The 19,749-nt window shown below is 55.3% G+C and overlaps 1 protein-coding gene across 1 annotated transcript; it reads right to left on the bottom strand.

Annotated features, from left to right (window-relative positions):
• Positions 1 to 6,733: 6,733 nt before the first annotated feature.
• CPXM1 (carboxypeptidase X, M14 family member 1) lies at positions 6,734 to 13,050 on the bottom strand. The gene is made up of 14 exons (XM_027622703.2): positions 12,811 to 13,050; positions 11,295 to 11,453; positions 11,006 to 11,115; positions 10,743 to 10,882; positions 10,547 to 10,637; positions 9,792 to 9,942; positions 9,620 to 9,708; positions 9,149 to 9,272; positions 8,869 to 9,065; positions 8,609 to 8,788; positions 8,220 to 8,517; positions 7,889 to 8,028; positions 7,178 to 7,280; positions 6,734 to 7,082 (listed from the first exon to the last, which is right to left on the bottom strand). Exons 1-14 carry the CDS (start codon positions 12,992 to 12,994, stop codon positions 6,841 to 6,843), a joined length of 2,208 nt encoding a protein of 735 aa, XP_027478504.1. The 5' UTR covers positions 12,995 to 13,050; the 3' UTR covers positions 6,734 to 6,840.
• Positions 13,051 to 19,749: the final 6,699 nt, after the last annotated feature.

The following is a 19,749-nucleotide window of genomic DNA, read 5'->3' as shown; positions in this document are numbered from 1 at the left end:
TGACCTGAGCCGAAGGCAGACGCTTAACCAACTGAGCCACCCAGGCGCCCTGAAGCTCCCAGCTCTTGAGCCTGGGGTGGCCCTCTCCTGCCTTCCTACCCACACCTATACCCTTGAGCTTCCTTCCTCTGCCACCACTCAGTGGCGGTAACAGGACCCATCGGAGGATAGAAGGAAATGAGCCACCTCCTGGAGGCTGCCAGGCTTTAAGACTGATGTTCACAAGAAGAACCCCAACATGCGGGTCCTAATGGGTGTGCAGCCATGACCATCCGTATGGACTCATCCTCCTATTACTTCCTGAACATTCCCCTTCTCTTCACTCTCATTGTGAGATTTTTTAAAATTGTTTTTATTTAATCTCTACACCCAATGTGGGACTCGAACTCATGACCCCAAGATCAAGAGTCGCATGCCCTTTTGGCTGAGTCAGCCAGGCTCCCCTCATTATGAGATTTTTACCAGAACTTCTTAACTGAATGTAGTCTAAGTTATCAATTTTTCTTTATGGTTAGTGCTTCTTGTATCCTTTTAAGACATCTTTACCTAACTACAAATCAAGAAGATATTTTTGAGTATGGTATGAGCTAGAAGTCGTTTAATTATTTTTGTATGGATAGTCAGTTGGCTCAGGCCCATTTATCGAAATGACCAACTTTCAGCCCTGCACTGCAGTTGGCACCTTTATCATGAATCAAGCATATATATATATATATATACATACATACATATATGGGTCTGTTCTGGATTCTCTATTCTGATCCACTGGTCTTTTTATCTTTACACTGATACTACACTATCTTAATTACTTTAGATTTGTAGTAAGTTTTTATATCTAGTACAGCAAGTTGTCCAACTTAGTTCTTCATGATGATCTTGGCTACACTTGGTCCTTTGCATTTCCAAGTAAATGGGATAATCAGTTTAACTTCTATTTTTAAAAAACCTGCTGAATTTTCCTTGACATTGCATCTGTAAATTTATAGATCAGTTAATGGAGAATTGAAGCCTTTGATATATTGGGTATCTCAATCTATGGATATTGTATATTCCTTCATTTATTTCTATCTTTTAAAACTTCTCTTGATAGTTTTTTTTTTTTAAGATATTTATTTATTTATTTATTTGACAGAGAGAGAACACAAGCAGAGGGAGAGGGAGAAGCAGGCTCCCCACTGAGCAGGGAGCCCGAAGCGGGGCTTGATCCCAGGACCCCGGGATCATGACCTGAGCCGAAGGCAGTTGCTTCACCAACTGAGCCACCCAGGCGCCCCTCTCTTAATAGTATTTTATAGGCCTCTGTCTCACACATCTTTCATTTATTCCTCAGTATTAGGTTACTTTATGCTATTATAAATAAGTTTCTTAATTTCACTGTTTGTCATGCGTATACAATTGATTTTTGAACAATAACCTTATATCCAGCAACCTTGCTTCACTCACTTATAGTAATATTTTATCCATAGGTTATCTCGGATTTTCTTATCTACAAAGGACAGTTTTATCTCTTCATTTACAGTCCTTGTTTCTTTTTCTTGCCTAAATACACTGGTTGGACCCTTAATTCATTGTTGAATAAAAGGAGTAATAGCGGACATCTTTGTTTTGTTCCTGATCCCAAAAGGCGAACTTTGACTTTTCACCATTAAGTATCATATTTGGTTTTATAGATATCCTTTTATTCCTAATTTTCTTTTAAAATTTTATACTCTGAATAGATGTTCAGGTTTTATAAAGTGCTTTTCTGCATATATTGAGATGGTCACATGACTTTCTCCATTATTTTGTTGAACGTGCTGAGTGACATTCATTATACGTCTAATGTGAAACCATTGCATTAACTGTCTAATCACGTGTTTAATGGTAAACTCCCATCCTTTACCCAGGAGATACCATTTGTTACCAGGGAGTCCATTCCCTCTCTCCCTCAGTCTCTCTCTCTCTCTCTCCCCCCTCAACCCCTCTCTCTGTCTCTGTCTCTGTCTCTGTCTCTCTGCTACTCTCCCAGAAGGCACTCATTGGCCCTCACCTTCCCCACTTCTCAGGAAGTTAGGCTTCTGGGAAACAAAATGCAGAGACCAGCCGACCACCCTGGTACTTCACCCTGCCATGCTATCTTCTGGGAGCAGGGCTGCAAACACAAGAACAAATGTAAATTAATGTCTCACTAAGTCATTCTACCTCCACTCTAACCGGTCTCTCCCCAGCTGGACTCTGGGCTCTGGGTCCCCTGTATTGGGGTTCAGAAGGGCACTTGCGAGTGGACTGTCCAGAAGACCCTGCCTCCACCCACCCCCCTAAGGGAAAAGTGGCCAAACCTCTGGGCCTTTCCAGAAGCCTTGCAGGAGAGCAGAGTGGCAGCCCTGGGGGATGGGGGGCATTCTGGGTTTAGAGCTACCATTCTGCCAAGGGGGATGGTGGGAGGGTTCTGAGTGCATGGACCCCCACTGGAGACAGAATGGAAGAGATTTCCTGACTCTAAAGATGTAGAAGAGGCTTCTCAGCAGGACAATAACAGAAACAAGACCATTTTTTTCTTTTTTGGCACATTCTTTAGGTAATTTTATTCCTTGAGAGAGGAGGTGTCAAGTATTTCAAAGGGGAAGGAAAAATGCCTTGGCAGGTCTGTTGTTCTTTGGGGCCCAGCATCCTGACATCTTGTTTCTTCAAAGTCTTTCTTTCCCCATCCCCTGCCAGCCTGGGAATGAAAGCAGCTCCCGATGCCTCCCTGGCTGTGCAGTGGGCCCCTCAGGCTGGGCTGCCAGGCCTCCTGCGGGAGCTGAGGGAAGGTCCCAAGTCCCTGGGAGAGGCGAAGTGTGGATGCGTCCCCACGGCAAGGTTGTAAAGGGCTGTCTGGCACTGTGACCAAGGGGCACTCCAGAGTCGGGCAGCCATCCTGGGAGGCCAGGAAAGCCCTCTGGCCCGGGTCCCTGTCCCTGTTGCCTCTCTTGGGGTTCCACTCACCTGGAAGCCTGGCTCCCCTCCACACATCCACCCACTCACCCACCCAGCGTCTGAGTTGACCTTCAGGTGGGTGGAGGAGGGTCTGGCCACTTTGGGCTGGCAGGGACTCAAGCCCAGCCAGCTTTGGCTTCTGTGGTAAAAGCTGGTTTGTCTGGGGCTGCTCCCTAGGCCGTTCTTGGAGCCAGGCCCAGAAGGCCAACTTGCCAAGATAAACCGTGGCTGCCGGGTGGAGTGTGGTGGAGGGCTGCTGAGCGGGCCCAAACTTGGCAGGCCCCTCAATGGTGCCCTGGCCCGGTCCATAGCACGAAGTCCCACAAGGTCCCGGGGTCAGGCCAGGCCAGGAGCAGGTACCGAGAGACGGCTTGCTGGGCATCCCTCGGCCCTCTCTGTTGACTGAGGCAGGGACATCCGCGCTCTTGGTCTCACCCGAACACCAAAAGCTCACAATGAAGCCTCAAGGTTGACAGAATTCCTTCAAACCTCCTTCCTTGGGGGAGCAGCTCCGTGGCAGAAGATGGCGGAGGAGGGAGACAGGGAACTCTAGGTGCCTGTGTGCGTGCCTGGGGGGGGGGGTGTGCAGAGTGGGGGCTGCCAGCGCAGAGAAAGGGGGCCCGCGAGGCCTCTGCTGCTGTATGAGGGGGCCACGCCGCCTTTAGACCCCGCGTTTCTTTGGCACTCGCCACAAGCCCGTTCTCTTACATGGGATTCCTTGGAACGGAACAAAATGGGGATTTGGGGGCATGTGAAAGTGTTCCCTGGGAGAAAAGCAGTGAGGGAGGCAGGACAGGGCAGGGGAAAGAGCCAGAGAGCGGTCCCAGCGGGGAGCCCTGGAGCTTGAAGGCCACCACAGTTTGGGCCCTCTCGGTGGCAAGGAGAAAGCTAGAACACCTCCGGGCCGGTCAGTCCTCGGTCACAGGCTGCCAAAGCGGGATGGAGCACGGAACCCGTGTCAGGCAGCTCCCATCTGACCAAGAGCAGTGCTTGGGGGAAGCAGCCAGCTATTAGCAGCCAACGCTCCCCTCAAGTCAGGGGATGGGGGCACTGGCTGCTGAGAAGGTTCTGGGTGGGACAGGAAGGGCCTCCACTGTAGCCATCTCTATACCTCCAGAACAGGGGCTAGGCCTTTGTAGGACTACTACTTCTCGGGTGGCAAGCGTGCCCCTTGTGTTCTTTTAAACCATTTTTAAAAAAGTATTCCATTTATTTGAGAGAGAGAGAGAGAGAGAGAGAGCAGGAACACAAGCAGGGGGAGTGGGAGAGGGAGACGCAGGCTTCCCGCCGAGCGGGGAGCCCGATGCGGGGCTCGATCCCGGGACCCTGGGACCATGACCTGAGCCGAAGGCAGATCTTTAACGACTGAGCCGGCCAGGCGGCCCCGCACCTTGTGTTTCAAGCGGGGCTGCTTCAGAGTGTCCCGGGCTGTTGACACACAAAGGGCGGGGATCTGCCCAGAGACATCAGATGAGGCCCGCAGTGCTCAGCAGCAGAGGCGGACACGTGACCAGAGGAACCCTTGACTCCAGAGCGGTCGGTCCCCTGCTGGGTGATGGGTGGTCGTCTGCACTGGCTCTGCTGACCCAGGGCCCCAGGTTGATGTCCCAACCCTCTTGCGCCTGCCCTTGCCCTCCCCACCCAGGTTGGGCCGTTTCCTTTCTCCACCTCCCAGATCAGGTGGCCCCTCCACTGGTCCCCAGGGGAGGGGGAGGGTTGGCCGTCTTGCTGTCCCTCTAGTCTCCTTCCAAGACATCATCTTGGCATCAACACCTGCTTTCCTTGGGCCTTCCCTTTTCATACTCAAGAGCCAATTTCCAAAACACAACAAAAAACACTGAGCCTGCTCTGTTCTCCCTCCGAACTGCTAAATCTGCAATGTATATATAGAAAGGTAAGTTTCTTTGCCCTGAAGTCAACTTCATCTGATACTAAGATAGCCACTCCTGCCGCAGCTGGTTGGCTCCGTGGGTGGAACAGGCAGCTCTGATCTCGGGGTTGTGGGTTCGAGCCCCGTGTGGGGTATAGAGATTACTTAAAAATAAAAATTTTAGGGGGAAAAAAAAGCCTCTCCTACTTCCTTAATGCATCTTTGACAGCCTTTTACTTTCAAGGTGCCTGTATCTTTACAGTGGAAGTGAGTTTATTATCGTCTATAGTTGACACCCGTCTTGTAATCCACTTGGCCAATCAGCTGTGCACCTAAGTGCACTTTTCATTATGTATATTAAACTCCGATGAATAAAAGCAATCTTTTTTTGTTTGGAAAAAGGTGATGCTGTACAAGGGGAGCTGGAGGTGGGGAGCAGGGAGATGGGAGATGTGGCGCTGAATTCCTCCCATTGATCTGAGATTGAAAATATGAGAGGGAGAGACAGAGACAGCTCAAGAAAGAGACGATGGAACAGCCCAGCACTAGGCAGGCTTACCTAACAGAAGGCTACCTGGAGGTCTTTGTGCTGAATTTACATGTTAATAATTGTCCCACCACTGCCCTTATACTGTCCTCTGAAATGCAGGGGGCTGGGTGCCTGATAACTGCATTTTGTAGGCTTCTTTGCAAGCTAGGGTACAGTTAGATTTTTTTTTTAAGATTTTATTTATTTATTTGAGAGAGAGAATGAGAGAGAGAAAGCAGGAGAGGGGGGAAGGTCAGAGGGAGAAACAGACTCCCTGCGGAGCAGGGAGCCCGATGTGGGACTCGATCCCAGGACTCCAGGATCATGACCTGAGCCGAAGGCAGTCGCTTAACCAACTGAGCCACCCAGGCGCCCACAGTTAGATTTTTTTTAAAAAAATTTTAATTTCTTTAAGTAATCTCTACACCCAACATGGGGCTTGAACTCACGACCCTGAGATCAAGAGTGGCACGCTCCACCGAGCCAGCCAGGCTCCCCAGTTATAGTTAGATTTTGCCAGTGGATTTCATAGGTTAGAGATTACAAAGTGGCAGGAAGGGAGAAATTATTCTGCTTCAGGATCTGGCCATGGCAAGTGACCACAAGTGATCACAGGTGGCCGCAGGAGGTCCAGAGTTCGATTTCTAGGTAAAACTCCCTTCTCGCTTTTTATCCAAAACCTTTATATCCAATGCCCAGCATTACATTTTTCTCTGCTTGAAATACCTGAGTCAGATATTTCCCTGGCCAGACACAGACTGACATATAATTTGCCCTTCCTTCTAAAAGAAACTAATCAAATCTTGTCATTTACCAATCCTCTCCAAAAATGGCTGCTGAAGCAAATTCAAACATCCTCAGCTGTCCTGTCTTCTTTGTCTGGTCTCTCCTGCTTGGAGCTCTCTGTCCATACCCCACACTTGGTCCACCTCCCATCGAACCTCCGAGAACCTTCGTATCTGTTGCATCCTTGACGTCTGGGTCCCCGCTGAACGGCAGTATTTCACACCCACATATGTAATCCTGTCTGTGCTCCCACAGCACCTGGCCTCCACCTTGGCACGTCCCACACCGCACTGAACCGTCCCCCTCTCTTGACTGGGAGCCCCCGGGGGCTGGGAGGGCCCAGTTTATCCTTGACTCCTTGCATGCTCGGCCCGGAGCACTGTCCTGGTGCCTGCAATTGGTGGATGAGTTACTCCGCTAAGCCCTAAAGTTCAAGAAGAACCCGGGCAGGATCCCCTTTCCACACCATTCCTCCGGACGTCAGTTGATGAAAGCGTGTGCGGAACAGGACGGGGCAGAAGGGGAAAACTGAGGCCTGGCCCAGGGGCAAGACCTGGGACACAGAGACCGCAGGAAGACTGGCTGAGGGGCCAAGTAGCTTTAATGAGCCTGAGCACCTCTTCCCCCACTTTGTCCCTCCCTCCTTCAGTTCCAGACAGGTCCAGCCTGCCCAAGGTCTAGGGCTCTTCACCTGCACCTGTTAATTCTTCTGCCCCCTCAGCCGCTCCAGCCGCCTCCGAAGGTCTGGGGGCACCTTGGCCCCAGCCGCCAGCAGTTCTCGAAGTCTTTGCTTGGGAGTCTTGGTGAGGTGGAAATTGCAGGGCACGGGGCCCTCTTCAAAGGGGACCCGGCAGTTCCGTGTGGCTGGGTGGTAGCCCTCAGCACTCGCGGTCACCACATAGTCCCCCGGGGTCAGCAGGCGCCAGTAATCCCCGCCCCACGCTGACAGGAGTGAAAGGCAAGATCAGGATCCCGTGATGCTCTGCTTCCCACCCGGCCTAAAGCCCCCAGCCCCCGCCCTCCCCTCCCCCGCACACCTGTCGTGACATCGTGGTTAATCCCTTCCACAGCAATGACGGCATCGGCAATCCCCAGCTCGGTGTCTTTGTCCCGCACGACTCCCGTAATGCCCATTCTCACCTGCGCGGGGGCAGAAAGGCTATCAAACCCCTTCCCCTTCTGCGTGCGAATGTGACCTTCGCTTCATTTTCTGGCTCTGTTCAGGGCAAACTCAGTGATGGTAGCTCTATGTTCCTAGTGGCCACGCTCTGGTAAAAATAACTCCTGACTGATAAATTGCATCTGGACTGGGAGAGCTACAAACAGCCGGTAGGAAGGCCTGTCTTTGGGTTTCCCCAAGTTCAGTGACCTCTGATATCCGGCTTGTCCTTTTGGAACCCTTGGAAACTATACTTACGGAGCCATTACAAGGGATACAGTTCCCGTAGAACAGGAGGTGTCTATACCAGGGTTCCCCCCCGCCCCGCCACCCTTGCATAAGGGGTCTCTTCTGGGAACAGCCCTCCTGAGACAGCTCTGGAACAGCTCTATGCCCCCGCCCCCCAGGCTGGACGGCTGTGGGGTCTATTCCTCCGGGCTCATGACGTCTGAGGCCACCCAGCTGGCAGACTGCCTCCTGTGGGGACCTTGGGAGGCCCCCCTCATGGGAGCTGCAAGCCCCGGGGACAGAGGACCAGACCGCAGCATTGAGGTGGGGCAGGCCCGGGGTGGGGGGATTTGGATTTCACCTGTTCCAGGTAGGTGAGGAGGGCTTCTTTGTTGTTCTCCCACTCCTGGGGCAGCTCGTTCTCGTGAGGGAACTTGTCACAGGACAGCTCCACGGTGATCTCGAAGCAGTTGGTGTGCAGGTAGCTGAAGTCATTCATACCTAGGGTGACCACCGAGGCTGGAGTCGGGGGCGGGGGGGGGGCTGGGGGGGCTGGGAGCCCAGCCCTCCTGGGGCCCTCCTCTGGGACACACTTCCCGGCGGCCATCGACACTGCCACCCTACGAGGACCGAGCAGACCACCTTACGGGGGCAGGGTGCGGGGACAGGGCTAACTATCCTGAGACACGTACTCCCGGGGACTGTGTGCCAGTCGGCGCCATTGATGATGTTTCCATGCAAGGAGAAGTCCTGGCTGTGGCAGGGTCGGCGGTCTGGCTCCTGCATGGCCCGGTTAGTGCCGGCATAGACGGTGCTGAGCCAGCGGAACACGGAATCATCCGGGGTGGGTGTGAGCTCGCGGGCAGCCCACGGGGTCCGAGTCATGTCGAATGGGTAGGACACCACGAGCTCACCCCCGTGGAGGTTGGCGCTCAGCACAAAAGGGATCCGCTGCATCCACTCGATCACGGCCCGCGTTTCGGGAGCCACCTAGACAGGGGCGGGTCACGTGGGGTGGGAGACAGAGACAAGGGCCCCTGGGTGGCCCGCCACCACCACCACGGCCCCCCAGAATACTCACAGTGGCATTGGGCAGGGTATAGTAAGTGGGCAGGGGCAGGTGATGGTTGGGGACAGTGTCGGGCACCAGCCCATCATCCTCTGCTTCCCACAGTGGCGTGTTGAGGTCAGCAAAATTATGGTTAAGGTCAATGCCCTGGTGGTTCCAGCGGCCCTCGGCCCAGCCTACCAGCTCGGAGCCCTGTCGGGGAAGGGGCCTGTTCAAGCCAAGCAGGCACCAGGACAGAAGGCACACGGCGGCCCTCATGCCAGGTGGCCTACCCGGCGAAAGGCAGTCTCATAACCGTCAGGATTCATGGAGGGCAGCAGGTGCACACGTGTCTCGGTGAGCAGCCGGGTCACTCGTGGGTCCCCTCGCAGGAACTCATGGCACAGGAACTGCATCAGGAGCAGAAGCAACTCTCGTCCCAGCGCCTCATTGCCATGCATGCCGGCCACGTAGCGCACCTCAGGCTCTCCTGGGAACACGGGGGCTCGAAGCTGGCTCAGGCCCACAAGCCTCCCCTGCACCTACCTCTCCCCGCCCAGAACCTGCCAGTACCCAGCTCGTGTTCGCCAGGCTGGTCCGACATTTCCATCACATAGAGCTTCAGGCCCTGGTGGCTCTTCCCGATGCTGTAGACGCGGGTGATGTTGGGGCATTTCTCGTTCACCTGCTTCATCAGCTGGGAGGCGGAGTGGAGCACGGCGTGGGGCATGGGAAGATTAGACCCCAGGGTCAGACCACGTGTGGCCGTGGAAGGACTCCCAGAAACCAGTGGTGGCCCGCACAGGTGGGGGCACCAGGGCACCGTATAGGAGAGGAGTGGCCACAGACCAGAAGGAAGGGTGAGAACAAGGGAGGCACCATAACTAAGGCAATTGGGGCGGAGTTTAGGGGCCCACGGGAGAGAAGGGTGAGACAGTGAGGGAAGTGGGGACATGACGTCAGTCCTAGCAGGTTATGCCCCGGTGGGAAGGGGACCTGCGATAAGCAGCTCCTCCCCCCTGGCTCATAAGGGTTACGTCTGACCTTCCGCATGGCCTTGTAATTGTGATGCCTGAAGTCCAAAGGGTCAGAGGATCCCAGTGCAGGGGCCTTAGGGAATAGGTCATTTGGATCTGGTGGAGAATGAATTCATGGTAAAGGGGGATCCGTGCTGGAGGTTTTACCCTGCTCATCCAGCCCTTGTCCGACTGCCCACCTGAGACCGGGCAGGCCAGGATCTCTGTCCGGAGGCAGGCTGCGCCTCCCTGGAGCCAGGTCTGGGGCAGCAGGCGAATGAAGCGGGCCACCTGGGGCTCAGGCAGGAGGTTCAGCACTGGCGTCTCTGGGTCTGAGTTGGCAGGAAATACCTGGGGGCATCAAGTCCTTCGGTGGGACTGCTTAAAACCCAGCAGCCTGGCCCAGGGCCAGAGAAAGAACTCAGGCCTCTAAGCTCACCACCATACCCACCCTGGTGGGCTCAGCTGGAGACTGGCACTCTAGGTCAAACACAGACCCCCCTGCCGACAGGTAGCCCAAGGCAGCCGGGCTTTCTGGCTTGCTCACAGCTTATGAGACAAACCAATATGGCCACATCACTCAGGAGCAGCCAGTCCTAGAGCTGGCCAGGCCCCACGCTGTAGCCTGGGATAAAAAGGGGTCTGTGAGATGGAAAAGCCAGAGCCGTGAGGGGGTCAGAAGTGAGGCAAGGGTCAGAGGCCCACCACCAGAAAGGGTGTTCCAGCGGAAAGCTGTGACACGAAGCGGGACCCACACCATGGAGAAAGTATCTGGGGAGGATGTGGACATGTTCCAAAGCAGCTTAGCCCCCAAGGCTGCCTGCTGGGTGCTACCCATTCTGACAACCCCTTTTCTCCTGGGATGCCAAGTGGGCATCTATTCCTTGACCTCAGAGGAGCCCCAGCCCAGCCCAGTACCCTACAGGGGGGCCGCAATCACCATGGGACCACTCACCGCATCCATCCCTCTGCTGCAGTTCCTACTCCCCCACCATGTCTGACTGTCATTGCTGAACTGGACCTTGTATGATGTGACCCAGTCGTACCTGGCAGCAGGAAGCACGGGGAGAGATTATCGGTGGCCCCAGGACACCCACCGCCACCCTCCTTAGTCTGCCCAGGACTTCCTGGACTGGGCTAGCCTGCCTCACCTCCAGACAGAGTTCCTGCCCTGTGTGATGATGCCTGAGAAGCGGGTGGGGTGCCTAGCATCCACCTGGAACCACGGCTCAGCATCCTGCTGCTCAGCGCACCAGGCCCCATCATATAGATCACCATCCTCCAGGCCTGACTGTGGGCACAGGACATGGTGATCAGACCCACGTGAAACAGTAGAGAGTGGGTGGGATGGGGGATGGGGAGGGATAGGGAAGAAGTTCCTAGATGGTGCCCGGCTCAGAGCCAGGCTGCTGACCTGAATGTTGAGCCGTCCCCGGTGTGGTCCAAGACCAAAGGACTGGCTGCTGGATGCCTCGAGCTGGCTATCTGAAACTTGCAGGGACTCCAGGCCCAAAGGGGGACAGCCTGGGGCAGGGACAGAGCAGTGAGACGGGACCAGAGAGTGGCCAGGGCAGGCAGGTAGGAAGTCGAGCCCACGTCTGCCTGTGTGCCGGGCAAGCGGGGGGCATGCCTATGCCCATGAGGCCAAAAGTGACATTAGTATTTGGCCCAGGGGCTGCAAGTCTGGACTGGAGCAGCAGTACCTGGTTCCTGCTCCTCTGGGAGGTCAAGGACTCCTACAGGGGTGGTGGTCACCGGAGGCCTGGCAGTCACCATGGGTCTGGGGTGAGTTAGCTTCTTTCGTTTCTTCATAATGACCTTCTTCTTAACAATGCGAATCCGGACATGCCGTTCTGAGGTCCCTAGGACCACAGAGGCACAGCACCAGGGGAGGGAAGAATGGCCGATGGAGTGGTCGGTCTGCCATCCCAAGAAAGCAAGCAAGCCCATGACAGCACCCCTCACCCCCAGTATCTAAAGACCTTCCCATGGACTTAAAAGTCTGACCCCCACCTGCCTCTCCCACCACTTCCTTGGCTCCTTCTCCTTCCTGACGTGACTACACGTTTGGCCATCCTCACCTCCAACCCTCTCCAGTGCAGAGCTACATCCAGCCACTAGGAACTGTTTGGTTGCTGCAAGGAGCTGAATTTGGCCTTGGCTGACCCTCTCCATCATACCATCCACCACCCCTGATCTTACTGCCTAAGTCCCATTCTTTGAATTTCAGCCCAGGAGGCTTCCTTAGCCCTAGACCCAATCTCATGCTGCAAAGCCTAAGTCCGCCTCTACCGCTGCATCTGCCCGCTGGGCTGAGATGTCCTGTCCTCGGCTTGTCCACCCTGGTGCTCAGGCTTTCCGCGGCTGGACCTGTGTCCTGCTTGCCCTGCAGTACAGCGCCTTGAACAGGGTGGATGCCACTAGTTCCCCACCCCACCCCCAAGTCCCATGGGTACCTCCAGAACGGGCTGTACATTTTCGTATCTGGTGACCCAGGCCTTTCCACACACAGCTTCCTTCGGGGGTGGGGGGGCTCTCTCTTTAGCTCTTCCTGACTCAGAGAGATCCCCCTTTCAGGACCCAGTTCCACTTGCCTCCTCTGAGAAGCCCTCCTTGATTGCCATCCCTTTGCCTTCCTCCTCGAGGCACTCACAGCGGAAGTCGGGGAAGTCAGGCAACTCGCCTCTCCCGCCCCCTGCTGGTGCCCCATTCCTCCAGGCAGCTAGCAAAGAGCACTCTCCCCGCCTTGCTCTCCCTCTTTCCCTCCGGCTCCTGCCCTCAAGCTCTGTCCTAAGTCTAGCTCTGCACCTTTTGGTCTCAGTGCTTTTGTCTGTCCCTCCTTCTCCCTTCCTCCTGGCTGTGGTCTCAGTTTCCTCATCCGTGAAAAGGGAAGGTTTGGGGCTGGAAGAGGCAGCATCCTACTGGCTCCATCCCAGGACTGCTGACTTCGTCTGGCCGGGAACTGAGGCTGCTGAGTCAGCAGCCGTAGCGGGGGGGGGGGGGGGGGGGGGGGGGGGAGGGGGGAGGGGGGAGAGGAGGGGAAGGGGGAGGGAGGGACTGCATGTGTGTGTCCAGGAAGGGTCGGCACACAGGCTCCAGGCAGGGAGTGTGTGAGCGCGAGTGTGCGTGTGCGTGTCGGGGAAGGGTGGGCACAGAGCGGGCCGGGGGAGGAGGGTAACCGGCCAGCCCGAGAAGCGGGCCCTCGGTCGGGGCGCTCACCGTTATCCTTCCCCGCGGGCGGCTGGACCGGGCTGCTCTGCGGGGCCGGGGTCGAGCCCCGGGCCGAGCCCCGGACCTCGGTGGTAGCGGGCGGCGCGAGTCCCAGCCCGGAGGCGCCGGGCGCACCCAGACCCAGACCGACGGCAGGCGCGAAGGTGGCCAAGGCGAGCAGGAGACCCCACATGGCGGGATCCAAAGGTGCGGACGCGCGGGGCTCGCGATGGTCGGTGGGTTCGTCTCTTCCTGCCGGGTGCTCTGGAGACCCCCGCCCCTTCCTGCCGCCGCCACACGCCCCCTACGGCTCCGCCCGCCCACAGCCCTCTCGCTGGCCTCGGACCCGGGGAGGGGAGCGGAGGGGAGGGGAGGGTCCTGGCTGAGCGCGCGGGGCGGACCCCCGGAGCGGCCGCCCAGTCCTCCGCACCCCCCCGGCCCCGCCCCGCCCCCTCCGGCGTCCCGAGCTCACCCGCCCGACTCGTGCGCTGCGCTCTGCAGTCCGCACAGCTCTTCGGCACCGCTCCCTGATTTCACTAAGCCCTGGGAGGCGCCCGGCCCACAGTGGGCCCCTACTTTGCACAGTGCACCACGCCAGGCGCTTTGCACGTGGCCTCTCAATCAAACCTCATTTTACAAACTGGTAAACTGAGGCTCAGAGCGCCCAATTGACTTGGCCAAGGTAGCAAACCTGAGAACTTTGGGGAGGAAACTACTACCCGATAGGGAAGTCCATCCAGAGCCAGAGGCCGCCTCTCAGGGCGGATGCGTCAGAAAGAAGAAGGGAAACTGAGGCGTGGGATGGGACGGGGAGCAAGGGGAGGACAAACCCTCTAGGAATCCTTCTGAAAGGCAACCCTACGGGCCCAGCCAGAGGCGGCGCTTCCCATCGCCAACCCCCTCCCCCGGCCCCGCCTCTCTTCTGTCCTCCTTCCCCTCCCCTCCCCTCCCCTCTCCTCCCCTCCCCTCCTCCTTTGCTCGCCCGGCTGCCACGTTCCGGAGTTACATAACTCGAGGAGAGAAGCCGGAGCAGATACCCAGCTGCGGACAGAGGTGGAGGGACCGAGGCCTGATGCTCGCCAGTCCCGCCCTCCCCGCCGCGTCGCCCACCCCCGCCTCGTTGTCCTTCGGGGGCCGGCAGCCGGGGGTCTCTGCGGGCGGGGCTGCCCCAGATCCGGGGATTCCAGAGCGCAGGCCCTTTCCCATCCCCGCTCGCTAGCCCCCCTTGATTCCCCCACGCCCGATCGCCTCGGCGAAGGAAGGCAATGCGTCCACTGTGCGCCTCTGGCCGGTGCTTTGTCCTTGCAAGGAACCCGCCGGGGAGATACTGGCAGGCCCACCTAAGAAGCGATGCCCACACGTGGCCAGGAAGCCTCTGGAGTGTGTGCCGCCCTGAGCAATGATTTCTTTTTGCAGGGCCTCTATCTATATAAATAATTTGAATCACCCCAAATCACCATTCTGACGGCCCAATCTCACATGATCTCTCGAAAGAAATCCCACGGCGTACCCCTGGAACTAGGTTCCGCCACCAGCAGGGGCGACCTCACGGACGCCAGTCCTGGAGCGCCTCGGGCCCAACCCACGCACTCTGGATAGAGAGCCCCCGAAAGGAGTAACCGGGCGGGAGAAGGCCTACGGGGTCCCGCTCTTGCCTTGGAGCGCCCTACCTGGATGGCACTGCTAGGTCCCAGGCACCAGAGGGGGAATTAGAAAAAACTTTCGGAAGGAGCACCAAAGCCGAGGGTTCGGGCAGCGCGGGGCTGGCCGGGTCAGGGGCAGAAAGACAGTACTCTACACTGAGGCTTCGTCGGGGTGGGAGGTCAGGACAGGCTCCCCTAGAGCTAGAAGTGGGTCTGAACAGGTCCTGAGGGCTGCTCCCCTTCCTCCAAAGCCCAATCTGGCCACCACTCTGTCTCTGGCCCCAACCTCACCCAAGTTTGACAGGCGGGTGTGAGAGGGTGGACGGGGCACCCGGCTAGGACATCTCAGCCCCCTGAGGCTCCCACCCACAGCAGCTAAATCAGATTTAGGTCAGGTTTTTCGTGGCTTAAGTCCCTGGGGGCTCACCTGTGAGGCCCTTCATGACAGAGTTCTTCCCCACCCACACCTTTCCCACCTCATCACCCTGGGCTCTTCCCCTGGCTCATATGCCTCCAGCCACACTGGCATTTTAGCAGTCCCTCCAATGCACCAGCCCCATCCAGCCTCAGGGCCTTTGCACTGGTTCACCAAGTTGGCATCTTTGTCATACAGATTGCTTTTCAGTGTCACCTGTTTCCAAAAGCCTTCGCTGACCATTCTGTTGAAAGTAAGCCCCATTCTCTACACACACTCTATCCCTCACCCTGTTTTATTACCTTATTTATCTTCCAGGCATTCAACATTGTTTGAGATTATCTTGTTTTGTTCTGTGTTCACTGTCTGGGTCTCCGCCCCCAGCAAAGGTAAACAACACTCCAGAAGAGCTTTTTGTACCCAGATGTTCACAGCTCAGGGCCTAGATAGAACGGCACCTGGTCCCTTAGTCAGTGCTCAAAAAGTATCTGTGTAGGGGTCCTGGGTGGCTCAGCCGGTTAAGCATCTGACTCTTGATTTTGGCTCAGGTCATGATCTCCTGGGTCATGAGATCGAGCCCCGGGCAGGTCAGGCTCTGTGCTCAGTGGGGCATCTGCTTGAGATTCTTTCCCTCTGCTGCCCCACCCCACCACTTGCGCTTGCTCGAGCTCTCTCTCTCTCAAATAAATAAATAAATCTTGAGGGGGGAAAAAAAGTATCTGTGTAATATATTCAAGGTTGGAGAGGACCAAGCAGGACTGAGGGAAGCTGACTCTTCCCCAACAACACAGGGTTCTGTGGGAGAGGAGATGGCAGGGCCATGAACTGGGAGACGTGCCCCCGCCAAGGGACTGGTGGGATGGCCACTCCCGGCCAATCCTGTAGGGGCTCGGACCTGTGGGATGCTGGTACCTCTTGTATCCCCTGTGCCCCCGCTTACCCTTCTTCTTAACTCTCCTACCCCTTGCCTCACTGCCCTATTACAACCTTCAGGGTCCCTTCGTGGCCCTCTATGCCCCCTGAACCCCTCAGAACCTCCTTATGCCCTTCCATTACTTCCTTATCCCCTCAGGTATGCTCCCAGCTGGGCTGCCCTCTTTGGCCCCTGCCACTTGGTTACCTGGGCTGCAAAGGTGCCAAGCTGGGAAGCAGGCTGTGGAGGTGGCAGCTCAGATCTCTAGCCCCTGAAGGCAGGTGGAGAATTTGTCGTGGCCTCGTGAGGGCGAGGATATGGTGCAAAGCACAAGTGAGCAGGACTGAGCTGGACTGGGCGGAGACAGCTGCCCAAAAGGGATTGGGGTTTAAGGGATGGCCGGGGACTCTGCTGCCAACTCTCCAGGGTGGTCAGGTGGCTGGAGGGGGAGGGAAGAGCTGACTTCGGCACCATGTAGGCTCGATTTCACACCCACTTCTGCTGTTTGTTGTGTGTGGGTATCCTCGGACAGTAAGTTGCTCTCTGAGCCTCTGTTTCCTTATCTGTAAAATGGGGACAATGATAGCTTGGCCCCAGGGTTTTGGTGGTAATGAAGTGAGATAATATGTGGTTTCCTGGGGGCCCTGAAGCTAACCAGATGAATTAAAGGTGGGAAAACAGCTTCAGACAGTCCTCTTATTCCCACATACATGGATGGACTAAAACGATATCAAGAAAAGAAAGGAGGCTATGTGTTTGGCTGCACAAAGAGAGAAGTAGTAGCATCTACTGCCTGCCTGGGTCTCCTAATCTTCTGTCCCTGGTGCTAGGGCAGAACTCACTCTGCACTTGGTGTTCTCCCTGTGACGCAGGTGGGCATCAATGGGGACTCCCTCCCATGGCACCTCCATGCACTGGCTACACGCCCATCCTCTGCTCACCACCTCCCCCAGCTATCTCTCTTTTGTACATCAAGGTCTTTGCGAGCCCTGTTCCTCAAAGTGTGGCCAAGGACCAAGAGCACCAGCTCGTTAGAGGCTGGGCGCTTGTTAGAAATGCAGAAGCCCACCCCAGACCTACTGAATCAAAATCTGCATTTTTAACAAGATCTCCGGAGGATTCAACCCCCAGAGATTCACGTGCACATTAAAGGCTGAGCAGCACTAGGTGAGAGATTTAGAGCACCTCCATCTAAAATGCATGAGATTCACAACTTTCAAGTTTGATGGTGTTTGATGCTGTCACTGGAAATTTTATCTCAAGCTACAAGAGCACATCCACATAATATTTGGATATTGGCATTTCATTCATCCTGGGTGGGTATATTCCTGATCTCTGTAATATGACCCTATATTAATTTTATTTTTTTTTAAATATTTTATTTATTTAGTTGACAGAGAGAGACACAGCGAGAGAGGGAACACAAGCAGGGGGAGTGGGAGAGGGAGAAGCAGGCTTCCCGCGGAGCAGGGAGCCCGATGCGGGACTCAATCCCAGGACCCTGGGATCACGACCTGAGCCGAAGGCAGATGCTTAACGACTGAGCCACCCAGGCGCCCCTTAATTTTCTTTTCTTTAACTAAATCATTTAGCCGAAATACTACAGAATACAGTTTTAAAGGTAAATCACTTTTAAGCTCTCAATAGAAGACTCTTTTCTATGCTTCTCCATTCCCAGATCAACCACTTTTAATTCTGTTATTTCTCCTTATATTTACCTCTATACTTCTGTTGCTATTTCCTAATTTTTCTATGTCTAAATGTCATCTGTAGGTTTCCTGCTATGGAATTAAGGATTCTGCTTTCTTACCACCCTCCCCAACATATATCTTCAAGTACACAAACAAACTCCTTCCATCCTCCCAAAGAGCTAAGTCACCGGAGTCAATATTCAGTGCTTATATATGACCATGTAAATATTATTGTCCAACTTTTTGTGTTTCCTGGAGTTAGCACTACTTTGTTTTATCATTTGCTTGGTTTTCTAGGCATCAATTACTAATTTAATCCCAAAGCGACCCACAGAACTGAACATTTTGAACATATCTAAAAACCACAGATAATTTCATTTTCTTCTGGAGACATCCCTCCTTGGAGCATCTTGCTTTTGATTCCAGCCTGGGTTGTTTGCTTTCTTTACTCGGAAGCACGGCTGACATCCCAAGCCTTTCTCATCATTGCTTTCCTGTGTTTAGCCACATCTCTTGACTCCCATATTGTCCTCTTAGTTTAATGCCTTGTTTTGCTGAAGCACATCCTCCAGTAGCTTTCTAGGAAAGAGTGTATACGAGGTCAAATTTTTGAGAACTTTCATGGCTTAAAATGTCTTTATTCTACTCTTGTACTTGATAATCATTTGGACAGATCTATGTTTTTAGGTTGGAAATCATTTTCCCTCAGAATTCTGCAGGCATCGCTTTATTACTCTGGGAACAGCCAGAGCAGAAACAATCGATGAATGGTCCCAAGGGCCCCAGGACCATTGGCTCTATGCCAATGATGTCAAGTCCACCAGGCTTGAGTCTTTGGACAGGGCCCGCTGGAGGCGGATATGCCGCCTGATTCTTGCTTTCTCCTCTCCTGGGGACTGTATGGCCACTGGCCCCTTCCCCCAGCCCCATCATTTTTTCCCTCAAAGTATGATATGTGGAAAGGATTCTGTTCTTAATTATGATCCACTTCTACTCTTGCCTCTTGTCACTAATCTGAGATGTGCTGGAACCTCTGTAGCCACCACCCATTTACAGATTATCATGGGGATAGGTTTCCTTTTCAGACGATCAATCCCTTCCTTATATGTTCATCTGCCTTACTTTCATTCTCCGAGGGTAACTTTAACCTCCAGTTTGGGGGTTACTATGTTGAAGCCCTCTTACATTACCTATGTCATTTCTGGAATCCCAGTATCTGAAACACTTCCCACAGACCACAGGGCTTAGAAACAGCCCCCTCCTGCCCCACCCTGTAGCAGTCCTGTGGGAGCCCAGCCCCAGAAAGTCTCAGGGTGCTTCCTGGCAGAGCCTGCCTCTGCATTTCAGGGCTGTAGTCCTGAAAATTCCCCCACAAGGGCCCACAAGCATCCCCCAGCTCTCAGGGGAGAGAGAGCTGCTGACAGGAAGATTGAATGATTGCCCCTGGACACAGAGCTCTGGGAACCCTCAGGAGAAAGAAAGCAGTCCTTCCTCTCTTGCTCAGCTGCCCACGTGATGATGGGGTTGGAATGCCTTCCTGGTAACTCAGATCCTCACGGGGGCCCTGGGGCAGAGAATTCACGAAGACCAGAGGATGAGTCTTAGTTCTCAGAAATCACTGACTCCCTTCTGACTTAGCCCCACCTAAACCACCAGCTGCTTAGGAGGCCAAAACCAGCAACAGCCCCCTCTGTACCCCAGGGCCCCACCTGGCAATAGGTCACAATGCCCCAGCTGCCCAGTCCCAGAATGGCTGACTGGAGTGGGAGATGAGGAGGGTGTGGCGGGTGGGTGTGTGGGGAGGGGGGATTCCCACAGAGCTAACTCTTGAGTGTTTGCCAGGGCCTCGCCCCCTCCCAGGCCCCCCCCAACACTAGTCCTTCCTGTCACCTCCACCTCTTTCCATGGCCCAGCTCTGCTCACCCATGTGCAAAGCCCTTCCTTATCCTATCCCAGTCCCTCCCAGAGGCCTGGGTGCTGGGGAGGGGTCGCATAGTCCAGTGGGTCCATGCATGTCCCCCTGGGGCCCTAGCGCGGCCCAGCTCCGGGACAGTGTCCTAGGACTGGGGGCATGGGGGCTGACAGCTGGCTGGCCCAGCCTCGCTGCTGCTGGTCGGCTTCCTGGCCCCCGACCTGCTCCACTGGTTAAGTGTGCAGAGCCCAGCAGGCGGGCGATCGGCCAACCTCCCGAGGCCCCACCGCCACCCTCTCTGTCCACAGGCCCACAGGCTCCCCGCAGACACTCCTCCTGGGAGGCTGGAGTCAGGGGGCCGCACTCCTGCCTGC

The sequence above is a fragment of the Zalophus californianus genome, chromosome 8, assembly GCF_009762305.2.
Source record: "Zalophus californianus isolate mZalCal1 chromosome 8, mZalCal1.pri.v2, whole genome shotgun sequence".
Taxonomy (NCBI): domain Eukaryota; kingdom Metazoa; phylum Chordata; class Mammalia; order Carnivora; family Otariidae; genus Zalophus; species Zalophus californianus.
Note: the sequence above shows the minus strand (reverse complement) of the source record. Positions and strands in the feature narration are given on the sequence as shown.

Bases quoted from the DNA above. Each gene is read 5' to 3' on its own strand.
- CPXM1 (XM_027622703.2), bottom strand. From the start codon at position 12,994: ATGTGGGGTCTCCTGCTCGCCTTGGCCACCTTCGCGCCTGCCGTCGGT. The intron at 8,518-8,608 runs GTGAGTATTCTG...GCCCCTGTCTAG, and splicing joins ATACCCTGCCCAATGCCACT to GTGGCTCCCGAAACGCGGGC. The intron at 8,029-8,219 runs GTACGTGTCTCA...TGGTCACCCTAG, and splicing joins CTGGCACACAGTCCCCGGGA to GTATGAATGACTTCAGCTAC.